The sequence below is a fragment of the Chenopodium quinoa genome, unplaced genomic scaffold (assembly GCF_001683475.1).
Source record: "Chenopodium quinoa cultivar QQ74 unplaced genomic scaffold, ASM168347v1, whole genome shotgun sequence".
NCBI lineage: Eukaryota > Viridiplantae > Streptophyta > Magnoliopsida > Caryophyllales > Amaranthaceae > Chenopodium > Chenopodium quinoa.
In genome coordinates, this window is record NW_018744626.1 from 1487560 (window position 1) to 1501827 (window position 14268).

Genomic DNA, 14268 nt, shown 5'->3' on the forward strand with positions numbered 1-14268 from the left:
TATTTAAATAATCGCGAATATTACTCTTACTCATAAATGATTATATTTTGCAAACCTTTTTTAATTATATTACAGGGCATTCAATATTAATATGGAGTACTATATACTTTACTACTTTAGGGCAGAGGTATGATCGGTTAACTTTTGTGATTTGTAAACAGTCATATCTAAATAGCACTTCTATGTAATTACAATTTACAAGGAAAGTCTTAAAGAGATGACAATATTACTAATATAAACCGTAAAACTTCCTTTAACACAACATATACACGACATTGTGACTATAATTGTGCATTCAAAGGTCAGATCTTCTGCTTCATCGTTCGAGCACTTGTGAGGACATACTCTTCGCTTCTCATTCTGATGACAAGGGCTAACGCAACAAGCTAAACATAATCACTTCATAGGGCTTCAATCATACGAAGTATATGTAGTGAGGAACACTTGACCAATTCTTCAGCTAACATCCATATATATATGATAGTCTTTACTTTTGAACCTCTCAGTTCAGAAAGGATCACTATCGTCACCAAGTGTGGAGAGCGAAAATGGAGCAATAGCTACATTGAATGTCCTTGATCCTACTTTGTCGATATGAATCATTTCAAAATCACCCTCCTGCAAAGTAGATAAATAAAATCGTATTACATTTCCTTATGAAATGCATGTGTATAACTAATGACTTTGAGTCGAATTGCAATAACAGGAATCTCACCATTCTTCCGTTAGATGTACTTAAAGGGCATGCAGAAGAGTATTCAAAGCCAGTATTTGGAAGTATTACTGGTTGCTCACCAATGACACCTATACCCCTGGAAGACAACGAAAGTCATTGTAAGAACAAAGAAGTTCAAGAATAGACCAGAATAGATGGGAAGTTCTCAAATGTGAAAGGAGACAACTCACCAGACATTCTCAATTTTCTCATTTGCATCAGTGATTATCCAATGTCGCCTCAATAATTGCACAGGACGATCTGAATTGTTAGTTATTCTAATCCTATATGCAAAAAAGGATTGCCCTTTAGAAGGTTGACTACGTCCCTCGATGTAGACACTCCTAACTTGGACACGAATCCCCTGGAATACAACAAAGTAGGCATTAAACTAAGTGATCCATTTGCAAACGAACTTACAGATGAGGAATATCACATAACAATATCAGAAACTGAGCATTTCCATTCCAGAATAGCAAAGATCAGAAAAACAGACGAGAAAAATAACCAAAAATAATAATTATCGGAATACACCTACTTTCCGGACATAAAACAATTCAGTAATTTTCTTTTGTCAACCCTTTTCCTCAAACTTCAATTTCCAACACATATCTAAGGATTTTTTTAAAACACAGACCTCGCAAGTAGAGCTATCTTCTTACAGACACTCTGAAGTGTAGAAAACTAAGATTTAGCACCCCCAAAGTATTGTCAGTCATCTCACTGACACATTTCACTCATTTTCATCAATCCAAGTCACCTTAAGAAATGCTAATCTTGATTAACATAAACTTAATATCTTAAGTAACACTTGAAGTTACCTCTTAAAAAATGACAGGATTGCTTGGATCAAGGCTTCTTGTTGACAGACAGGAAAATGAAAAATTGAAACTTAGTAGGACATAAACCACCTCTGGTTGAGGTGGAATGGATAGAAGATATTTGGTGTTGTAGTGAGATGTTTTCTGTAGGACTGAGGTATTTGGTATTCCTACACCTGATATTCAGGGGAGAACCATAAAATTTCCCAACAGTCTACCACACCAACAATAAAAAAAAATACAAATAAGGCAGGGAGTAGGCATCAAATCCAAGAAAATAAAAATAACTGAATGAGCCACCAGCTGAGATCACAACGTAGAGGGTGTAAAAGAAGATTATGCACTTCTCTAGCTCTGTATCATGTTACAGACATTAAAGTTAAAAGTTCCCAAAACTTAAAAGAAAGACCGGCAAAACAGAAACTGCAAGAACTATCAAAAGTAAGCACTATACTATCATTTGCTCAACTTACAACAGAGGTACAAGCACAACCACACAAGTGAATAACACCAAGACAGAGTACATATAGATAAAAATCCTAGATACTTACCAAAGTAGTAGCATCGCTGGAGCACTTCAAAAGAGAATGTGGAGAGAGCTCCTTTAGTTCATCCTTATACCTTGCAGCATCCTGTGGACAGTAAAACAATATTTCATGTTACTAGTCAATTTAAAAGTAGAAACAAAACAAGGGTACAGAATCATCAGCTCCCAAGCATTAAATTACAATCATTCAGGAGATGTCAATGTAACCAGGAGTATAGCAAATGCCAATTGCAACAGACTCCTAAAACAATACATTTGAAAAAAAAAAAGGTTAGAATGTCAGATCATGTACATCAATATACTCCAATCGGGAACAAAAGGCACACTTGAGGAACTGGACAATTACATATAGTTAGGGCTGAGGATAGAACATATAGTTAGGACTTAGGATAGAAGAAAATGGAGAGAAAGGGGAGCAAATCCCTTTGTTTGGATAAATAGTTGAAGGAAGGAAAGGAAGGGGGAAGGGAGGGAGAGATTTGGAGGGAATTGGAGCTCCATCGCCTCCTTCCCTTTCCTTCCCCTCCCCTTCCTCCTTTTTCCCTCCCCTTCCTTTCTCTTACCAATGTTTTGTCCGAATCAGCATAAACCATATTCTATTCGCCATTTTAAAAACCTTATACCTAGCAGTTTTAGTTTGGGCATGCGCATCAACTTGCTCAATCAAGAACAAACTTGTTGGTCCTAAAAATCTACTGTAAGTCAAGTTTGGTGAAGTGCTAATATAAAGAGTGAAAGTCGCTTTAAAAGTTTGTAAAATTCTCCCTTCAGGATGTGGCAAAGAACCAATATTTTTCAATGTGTTTGGATAAAGAAAGGGGAAGGAAAAGAAGGGGAGGGAAAGGAAAGGGAGAGGAGAGGAGGGAAGATGATGAGTTTTCCTTCCAAATCTCTCCATTGTTAGAGAGATCAATTTCTTACAATTTAATCCCTCCATTTGTTATCCAAATGAAGGATACTTCGTCCCTCCATTTCTCCTCCCTTCCTTTACCTCCATTTCCTATAATTCAAACAAAGTGTTAAGGTCCTCCTCCATCTACCCTCTTAGTAAGGAGCTAGAGGCCCTAGTCCCTAGTCTTTCTTACCTAGAAACCCTACCCTACTTATTTATATATCCTCCCTTGGCTTTGAGACTCTCTTAGAAGAGTCAATAGTAAAAGGGGGGGGGGGGGGAGAGACCTTCTATTCCTTGTTCTCATGGGTTCTTCACTTTTCGGTACCACTAGAATCCTTAGTTCATCAAATTAGATACCAATTTCAAATCATTGCCTATTTCTTGACATTTCGTTTCACAGTGAGAATTATAAAGACAATTTCAGTGACAGAAGCATACTTGTCCAGTTTCCCAAGTCAGTTAAAAACTATATTTCTGTCATACTCTTGTGACACGTCTATATGTGTACCTAGGATACTACAATGTATGGAAAACTCAAACATGCATCAAGTTTCAATGCCAATAAGAGAGTACTTTGTGCACTATTGCATCAGAATTCTTTGTAAACATTTCCATTGAATTGATCATTTCAAGTTAATAACTCTGGATATGCACTCTATAACCTGCACCTAGGAACAATTTTCCAAGAAATTCACATCCTGGCCATGAACATCTGAAGAATGGAATGGAAAGGAAAGAAGGGGAGAGGGGGGGGGGAAGGGAAAAAAAGAATATGAAAGAAAGAGGAGCACCTGGAACCGCTCCTCCGCAATAGCATCTTTCAAAAGTCTCCTCAACCGCAAAACTGGCTCTTCATCTTCGAATAATCTCAATGAATCACGTATTCTCGCGGCCTCTTTATAATCCTGAAAGTACAGAAGATAACTGCTCTTAGAGTCTAAGTAATGAAGTAAAAATAATAATGAGCCAACTCCTGCGAAAGCTGTCCACTCATATTGTATAATTAGAATGTTAAAGAGTGGAATGCATGATTTATTTCACCTCACCCTCTGCCTTAAGCCATTTTCTGAATACACTTTCAAACTCATAAATGTATTTATTAGACAAAATAGTGTTGCATCATTCAGACTCAATTCCATACATGTACAAGTCAAACAAAACTCAAAACTGCACGCATAAATGAAGTCTGGCAATGGCTTTCTACCAAAGTGATACAACAACCTATACATCCAAAACAAACTTCATTATGCAAACTAGTGATCCAAACATATGAACACCTAGAAGTCATAATATTCAACCAAATCAGGTATCTATCTACAAATCACTATTTTGACATGTTTTACTAAAGCTTGAAGTTGTTTAATGAGAACAATCAATCGATACAAATTGGAACAACAGTGCCACATACCAGACAAATGAACAGACATAGCAAATATATAATCATTTAATTCCCCCATTTTCACTTCCACTAATTCATTGCCTCACATCACTTCAACCATAAAAAAATTCAAAAGCCAAAATCCTTTGTACTCAAATTTTATAGAAATCCATATATTCCGTACAAAGTATCGTTTTTTGATATACATAAGTGATCGAAACTCGAAATTACACCATATAGAAAAGAAAAAAAAAAAAAACATTTCCATCCACTACATCATTAGTAACATTGATAACCCAAATGGCATATAGCATCACACAACAATAATAAGGAGCATAAGTTTGTCACTTGTTTCCCCCAATTCACATCTATAAAACCTAACAAAGTTCCACCAATCACCTTAATTATTTCACAACTACAAAAAAGGCAATATTTCCCTAAATTCAAAATTAAAGCCAAATTCAAATAACTACAAAAACCCAACTCCAGTTACTCATAATCAATCAATAAAATAATAAAAAACATTCAATAAATATCAATCAAAAAGTAAATTAATTCAATATTTTACCTCAGACTTGGCCGCAACCTCCATTTGTTGCTTAAGCATGGCATAAGTTTGAGTCCGAGAAAGAAGACCGGGCTGACCCTGATCCTCAACCGGGCCAGGAATCGGGCTTGAACTCGGGCTACTCTCTCCACCAGCATTTCTCTGCGAAGAACAAGCCACTATCCTACAATATCCCCCATTTCTACCTCCAATGGTCGAACAACCCCAACTTTTTCGGGTACCCATTTCATAATCCGATACCCCATTTAAGTTGGTATTCTTTGAATTACATGATTTTCTTGCTGCTACCCCAAAATCAGTGAACACTTTCAAACCCAAAGATTGCATTTTTATTATTGCTGATCTCTCATAAATTATTAAATTATGCTTAATTTTTAATAATTATTATTCTGGCTTTTTTAGGATAGAGAACTTTTTGGGTGATCAAATAGAGGACAAAAAACAGGTAAGAGATTAAGAAATAAAGATAGTGAATTTTTGCAATTTTTTGCAACAGAAAGGCCAGAAACTGCCGCTTGAATAAATGAGTTTATATAGCAGGATAGGGTATTTATCAGTTTTGGAGAACGAAGTTGACTAAATTATCCCTGATAGAAAGAAATTTTTGCATGAATTACCCAACAAAGCTTAAAGCCTTTATAGATTAGCAAATTTTCAATTAATTCTAATTTCCCAGTCTATTATTTTGATCTTATAATCTTGCTTGAATGTTACTTGTAATTGGTCGATATATTAACAATAATACGTAGTATCTAAAATATAGGACCAAACATAAAAAGGTGCACTGCTGATAAGTTTAATGGTAATATTTTAGGGGTGGAATAAGCTAAAGACAACATAAATTGTCTTTAGGTTAATTTTGTAACATTAACCATATGCATCTAATTTCTTGTTCTCACATATATGAACATGTGTGATGGTCTTCATTTAGGTTAGATTAGTCTATAGGGTTATTGATCTGCTAATTCATTAATAATAAATCAAACACAACTCACACATCCCACATAATAAACTGTGAGCTCTAGCCTCTAGAGAAGAAATTTATTAAGTGGTTGTTCGGTTGGATGTAGCGAGTAGAAACATCCATAAAGTCTCAATGCCATATAATTATAATTCCTAGAATCACCAAACAAATGTTTGGTTGGATGTAGGAATTTCTATTTCTCATACAGTCATACCTAAGAGGGACTAGATAAGTTAATTCTTTCATACATTTTGTGAGAAATAAAACTTTATAGGAAGTCCCACTCCTTACATTATTGTCAACCAAACAAGTACACAAATATCCTTTCTCTCGTAAAATAAATTATTTATGAATTTGTTTGTCAATCGAACAACACCTAGTGTTCACAAACTGATTATGAATTAATAGGGTGGGACAAAATGCTCAATTCCACCACAAATAATTTAATTATAAAGGGGTATTTTAGACATTGTATGAGGGTTTGGACTATTTTTGGTATATTTATTATTTTGTGGTCCTTTGGATATGAGCCAAAGCCACATATAAAGTGGATTGCAATGAGATATATGGGTGGTATGGAAGAGAAGATTCCATGTGTTCATCTTCCATATACATTATTCTTTTGTTTTAGAGGCATTTAAGGCTTGAAAAGGGTTCTTTACTTGTAATTCGTTTAAAAGCCTTGGAAATGAGTGATTCTTCAATCTTCATTGATGTATCAACATCTTATACTATAATGTGGTGTGACAACTTAATTGAGAGAATTTTGTGATTAGTAGCTTTATTAGGTGCATCTTTGTCAATCTTAGCTTGCATCAATTTTAACCCATGTTGATGATGTTGAATTTGATAGACCGATTCTTTTATTTTTTATGAATTTGACAAAGTAGGGAGAATAAGGATATGATTACAAAATTAACTGTTGTGGTAGATGATGGTTATCGTAATATTTAATGTTATGGTAGATGCTAGTTGTGTTGGCAAAATTGTCATTTTTGTAGTGTTTCATTATAATAATTTTAAACACCAAAAAAATACTCCGTAAAAGTTACAAATAATGTATCTATACAATGAATTAGTGATATAGATTATAGTGTACGGAGTATAATAGTAGTTTTTTTTTTTTTACGGGAAGAAATGTTGTTTTTATTTCCTTCTTTTTACCAAGATTATTAAACTTAGCAGTTATATATCCAGAATTCCAGAGTACAAATCAAATTATACAAAGTTGTGTTGTGTAAACTCCTTCAAAGTTCCAATCATCAAAAACCTCAAAATTTTCAAAAACCAAGCAATCAAAATAATTTCACATATTTTTATAATCAAAATATTTTGCATGTTTTAAACTTCGTAATTACTGCGTAAATGATTCAGAATTTGAGACCGATCTATGTACCACAAAATTCTACAATATTATTATTGTATCTTTAACAAATGTATATTCACCTCTATCAAATTTTAAATAGTTTAATTGATTCAAAATAAAATTTCAATTCTAACAATTTTGATGACCTCCTTTTCTTGTTGTTTATATGAGTAGTTGTTAAATACAATAATCGTGATGAAACTTATTTTTTCCTCATAAGTCATATAATAACCATATAGTTACAAGGTCATCTTAGCCTAAAATAAAAGAGAGCATTTCTAACCATGAGATACTTCAACCGCATTAAGGCCAATTGGAGGAGGGAATTCCCTTAACTTTATCCCTATTTTTCCAAATTAGTTAGCCCGATAACTTACATTGGGTTACCTGTAAAAGACTCTAATCCACGAGGATCCTTTATCTAACCAAGAAAAAAAAAAAAAAAAAAAAAAAAAAAAAAAAAAAAAAAAAAAAAAAAAAAACCATACTGTTGGTCGTTTTTACCTTTATTAATTGATTATTTTAAGGCCCAGCAAAAATGTCTCAGGGAACAAAAAAGGCCATAAAAAATCAGGGTGTGAATCATAATAAATTAAAAAAGGCCATAAAATGTCTCAGCAAACTTGGGGTTGGGTTTGGCATAATGGCATTAAATATACATCATAATAAATTACTTTGCTTTTTTTTTTTAATATTATTATATACCTAGACTTGATAAAATTGTTTGATTTAGCATCGAATCAATTATAAGATCACCTATAAGCTAGAACTTGATAAAACTAATATTAATCTTGCTAATTTGACATAAATGCTTCACAATGTGATTGACAATAGACTTAAAATGAATTCTGACTTACTCAATTCAAACGAAATATGTAACCAATCATCACCCAAATGCTGATTAAAGTGAATTGAACTAACCTAAGTAGAACTTGTTTGATATACTTATTATATTGTTTTATACGACCTCTGTTTTATATTATAATTGTATAATACATATATTGTGATTAATCTAACCACATGTTACTCATCAACTTTTGATTTATACAAATTATGTATTAGTAAGAGAATGTTGTCATAAAACTATATAAGTAGGTAATATAAAAGTGAAATTGTTAAAATTATTTTGAAACGAAATAAGTACATGTATAATAGCCATGGAGAGTGTGGTTGACTGATTGCATTTGATAAACAAGTATTAATATCTAAAGCTAGTATCAACGTATAAAGCTTCAAACCTATCCAACTTAATAGAGTTAAATTCATGTTATCCATACTCGAGGGCCTGGTTGAAAAAATCTGACCATATAATATAATTCGTATTATTGTAAAATTAGAAAATAGTTTTGTTATCAAGATGTTACATTTGAATTGTTAAATAATTCTTCCCTTAATTTTAAGAGTCTCAATTTATGCCACTTAACTATGCTGTCTTGCACGTAGTTTTTTCAAAACAAATATAATGACTAGTTGATTGTTAAAACAAAATAATTTGTTGAAATAAGATTTAACAATATATTAATTGGATAAATTAACACTTGTTATCTTTGTAATAAACCAGGATGTCATAAACTTGTTCATTACAATAAATATTATTATAACTATAAATACATCTTCCGTGGACAATACGACCGTTATACCTTCACTATTCTTGATGATTTGTTCTCCCAATCCCCCTGGAAAAACAAACACATATGAGATGTTATCAACCCGAGTTCTAATAAGCGACTAACTTTAGTGTAATCCACTAATCAATATAAAAGTGTATGCCAATTTTAATATGGTATCAAATCCCGTTCACATTACAATATTTTGCGACTTTGTTTACCAACAGTCCCACACAAAAGATGCATGAAAAGGTAGAACACCACTAAAACATACCACGACACATTACTATTAAAGCAAATTAAATGCAGTGCAGTCATTCCTGTAATTTGGTTGAGCCTGATAAACACGTTGTTTGTTTGCCTTGTAAATACTATATTAGTGAAAAAAGAACCCTAAGAAATAAATCTGTCGAATCAGTCAAGGTAAATAGATGTCCCTGCGCCCGTCACCCAATAAAAGAGTAATCAGATTATAAGAATTAGTAGACACAAGTTATTAAATAAAAATTAGAATCGAAATATAGTCCGTATTATAGTCTTGTTAATTAGCATTATCAATACAATTATCAATTTCATGAAGATAATGATAAAGTATAATCCAATATTAAATATTTCACGTAGAGTCATAAGCTTAAGCTGATTGGTGATGTCTAAAATTAAAATATGTTTTTTACCTTCTTATGTAATGAAGTATATTCGATTTGAATAAAAACAAAAAAAAAAAAGAAAAAAAAAACCTGGTCGAAAAGGCTGTAAAATCGAAAAAGAGGTAAAAGAAGTAGATGATGGTGTGGTGCGAGAATCGCGGAGACGTTAGAGTAAAATGAAGTTGGTTTTGATGGGGCCAATGCCAATGCAAATGCAGATGGCAATGGTGCTGGTTTTATTTGTGCAGGGCCCAGATTATGTTAGTCTTTTCTTTGCAGAGTGGTGTGTGGTGTGTCCCAAAGATCAAGGCAGACACTGCACTCACACAACGTACGCCAGAATCAAAGCACACCAGCACTTGGGACCCACTCCCAAAATTCATTAAAATGAAATATGGACCTACTACAACACAACTAGGATCGATCGGTGAACCGTAGCGAGCTTGTTTAAAGGGAGTCCTTTTATGCAAGAAGCCAAAAACATACGAGAACAATTGCATAATGAGGAGTAATTGTACGTAATTTAGTACTTGATTTTAGAGTAGTATCATTGGGTGATTAAATAGTACTATTGAATATTTCAGTGGTACTATACATGTTTTCAGTGGTATTATATATACATTAAGTGATACTAACTACGTGTTTATATAGTATCACTAAATAACTAATGGTATTATATAAACTTTCAGTGGTACGATTAGAAGTAGTCCCACACATCTTTCTCTTTCTTCCTTTCTCTCTTTTTCCATGTGACTTTTAATATTTAGTATTTGTTATGCATTTGCAAATGCATAACAACACTAAATTAGTACTTCTTCGAACCATAGCTACTAGCTACTCTCTCCCTAGTAGTCCGTCCCTTATTATTTTCTCTACTCCCATAGTATTAAGCTATTAATATCTTTGATTATACTTTTGGCAAATTAATTTATAAAAAGTTGATATTTAAAAAGTAAATTTCGAGAAGATACAGCCTACTTGATTATTATATTTCTAATAGATAAATCACAAGTGATGGTTAAAGAAGATTTAGTGAATTGTGTGAAAGTCCTTACGGTACAATAAAATAAAAATGGAGGAAGTAGTAAAAATGAAAGTGAAAGAGAGTTGTGAATAGTGCATGAGTTTAAGTGATGCGATTAAAATCATGGAGAAGGTATCAAATATTATGATGTTGGTAGAGCAATGTTGTACTAATTGTTGTTAAATTTCGAAACAATATGAAATGGGCCTGGCAACCCGAACAAGGAGGATGAGGAGAGTTTGGTCCATAAACAAGGCCTTGGAGCTTCCATACTAAAACCAATTAACAATAGTAGGAGTAACTCCTCTACCTTATAAACTGGAACCACCTCTCCTCTTTCTCCAATGTGGGATACTCACAAGTGGGTTACAATGGGTTTCAACAATTATTGCCCATTCAATAAATGCTTATTTTATCTTCTACTTGTATTTTCTAGTTTTAAACATAATGATTTTTTTGAAAATAATGATGGATATCGTATTATTCAAGTCTCTTACTAAAACAAATAGAGTCCATCTGAAAGATTTTTTTTAGGGTCTATTCTCATATGTTTATTTTCAGTTCATTTCAGCTCTTAAATTTCTTTTCTTATAAAATATTCAGTTTAGTTCAGCTTAGTTCAGTTTAGTTTAGTTCACCCCAGTTTAGTTCAGTTCAGCTGAATTCAGCCTATGAGAACAGGCCCTTAGTGTAGGATTTATTGTCGGCGATGATGTGAACAAATATGACGAGAAAATTTATAAAGAAAAATGAGACAAACTTAAAAAGACGACGTGATCAACATAGTAGGTAGTGGATGGGACGTTTTAGGAAACTAAGCTTCCCGAAGAAAATAATTACAAATTTGGTTGCGTGGCAAAAGTATTTACAAAAATAAGCTTCTGGGTAAACCGCTGCCTCGGGCAGCGTTTTACCCTCTATTTTTTTAAAAAAAAAATTCTGCTACAAAAACGCTGCCCCAGGCAGCGTTTTTATAGTTTGACTTTTTTTTTCCTCGTTTATTTTTTTTTAAAATTAATTAAAAAAAAGGCAACAGCATAAAACGCTGCCCCAGGCAGCGTCTTATCTTGTTAATGAAACGCTGCCCCAGGCAGCGTTTCTGTCTGGTTGTAAAACCAGAAACTCGAGCTTCGTTTTCAATCACGTTTGCTCTTCATTCCTTCGCCTCCTTCGCAATCCTCTTCCTTCCCTTCCCAAATTTCCTCTTCAATCCTCTTCAACCCAATTTCGTATTACATCCAATTCAAGGGCATGGCCAGCTTGCGTCGATATGGACACGACTACCTCGTCCCCCAACGGGACACGTATGATGGCCACTCGATGCATTCGCAGTTCGAGCTCGGACAGAGTAGTTGTGGAGGTGATTTTACGACGCCGACATTCTCAGAGGACTACACCTTCCACAGCACTGCGCCGTCCGGCTCCCAAGAGGTGCCAGATACCGTCCGGCTCCCGGTAGTGGTGTGAGGTGGAAGGTTGTTGGAGGTGGTGGTGGTGGAAGGTTGTTGGAGGTGGTGGTGGACGGTTGTTGGAAGGTGGTTGTGGTGGTGGGAGGTCGGGGTGGAAGGTGGTGGACGGCGGTGGAGGAAGGTGGTGGAAGGCGGTGGAAGCCGGTGGAAGGCGGTGGTGGAAGGTGATGGTTGGAGGTGGTGGTGGAAGGTGGTGGTTGGAGGTGGTGGAAGGCGGTGGTGGTGGAAGGTGGTGGAGGTGATGGTTGGAGGTGGTGGAGGGCGGTGGTGGAAAGGGGTTGGAGGTGGTGGAAGGTGGTGGTGGTGGTGGAAGGCGGTGGTGGTGGAGGACGGTGGTGGAAAGGGGTTGGAGGTGGTGGAAGGAGGTTGGGGGTGGTGTTGGAAGGATGTTGAGGGTTGGGGCAAGAAACTGGTTTGGTGCTGTCAACCAGGTAAAAAAAATAAACGAGGAAAAAAAAAAAGTCAAACTATAAAAACGCTGCCCGAGGCAGCGGTTTACCCCAGAAGCTTATTTTTGTAAATACTTTTGCCACGCAATCATTTTTGTAATTACTTTCGTAACGAAACTTAGTTTCCTAAAACGTCCTAGTGGATGGCTAGTTGGTGCACAAGCATCAAGTGTGGTGCGACTTACCGTACAGGGATTGATGAGTGACCCCTTCGATCACTCCTGTCAGCTGCCTATTTAATTTATTTATGTACGAGAGTGAGTAGTCAGTCACTTGTATCATTTCATTTCATTCTTTTTCCTACTTTCTTGCTTTTTAGTTTCCCTTCCCCTTTCTTTACGTTCTTTTTAGGAAATACTTCTCCTTTACTTGACTTTTCTTTTTATAGCCTATTTTATTTTATTTTTACAACCATTTTCTTTTTAATTTATTTAAAATAAGGAAGATTAAGGAAATTACCAAACACTCACATGTTAATTTAATCTATTGTTTATGAGAAATTCAAATCACAAACTTAGGTTTAATAAACTGAGCATAATTATATTCAAGATTTACCTAGCACCGTATATATATATATATATATATATATATATATATATATATATATATATATATATATATTCATGTTAGATTAGACTAATTATTAGGTTAGCATGTTTTATATGTTAATACTACTTCCGTTACAGGTTATGTGCAACGATTGATATAAAGTAGAAAGGGAAAATGTCTAATCGTTGCACATAACATGTAACGGAGGTAGTACATTCTTAAAACATTACTTGGATTTCTCTAGTCTACACATAGACCCTTAATACAAGTAGAAGATTAAATAAGTCATTTTGAAGTTAGTGAACAAATAATAAAAGTGAAAATGATAAGTTATTGGCGATGAGATGGGAAGCATAGTTGCTTAATACTAGCTAGGCGTTGTGGTAGTATCGTGTGGTACTCCATTGTCGATCTCCATATAATATTTGCTTGATTATTACAAGTTGTTAATGATATACAGTATGCTCTCTTCTGTTTTACTCGTAGTAAAAAATTAATATATGCTTTAATTATATTGTTATAAGGGTTGCATATAATACGCTAATGTGAAATTATAATGCGTGATTACGTAAGTTTTTAATAAACATATGAGTATACCGTTTACCTTTAAGGTGCAGGTAGAAAGTAGAATAATCGAAACCATAACATCTTATAATTAGGTTGGTAAAAGAAAAGAAAAAAATTGGGATAGATGTTAGTTCCAAGTTCCAACCGACACCCCACCATATATAATATACACGAAAGAGAAATCAGAAATGAAGCAGCCCACTAGTGTGTCCACGCACGCTCCCCCCACCCGCAAAATAATGAATGACATCAAATAGACACTACCAACTGTTTTGCTAACAAGCTTCTCGTGATCTTATTAAGTCAAGAATCACTTTAACTTGCCCCATTCTTTATGTTCAATTCAAACTTGCCCCACTCTAAATTCCATCAACTTTGTGGACCGACTCTATACGTATAAGTGTACAACGTATCGCATAAATACTTAACGTTATATACTTTCTCCGTTTTTAAATATTTGCTCCACTTTCCTTTTTTACCGTTTTAAATACTTGCTCTATTTCCTCTTTTGGAAAGTTTTTACTACCTCCGTTAAGTATTATGTGCAACTTTGGAGTATAATTTGTGAGATATAAAATATTCCAAAGTTGCACATAATAATTAACGGAGGTAGTATAATATTTAATTCATTTCTCACATTTAGTGGACCCAACGTAATACTCTCTCTCCTCATATTCTCCACTACTTTTGTTTTTTACAATT

At 34.4% G+C, this 14268-nt stretch overlaps 1 protein-coding gene across 1 annotated transcript; it reads right to left on the minus strand.

Moving 5' to 3' along the window:
* Window positions 1-40: 40 nt before the first annotated feature.
* LOC110700380 lies at window positions 41-5522 on the minus strand. The gene is made up of 6 exons (XM_021877916.1): window positions 4925-5522; window positions 3770-3883; window positions 2088-2168; window positions 907-1079; window positions 716-812; window positions 41-618 (listed from the first exon to the last, which is right to left on the minus strand). Exons 1-6 carry the CDS (start codon window positions 5249-5251, stop codon window positions 508-510), a joined length of 903 nt encoding a protein of 300 aa, XP_021733608.1. The 5' UTR covers window positions 5252-5522; the 3' UTR covers window positions 41-507.
* Between the last annotated feature and the right edge of the window lie 8746 nt (window positions 5523-14268).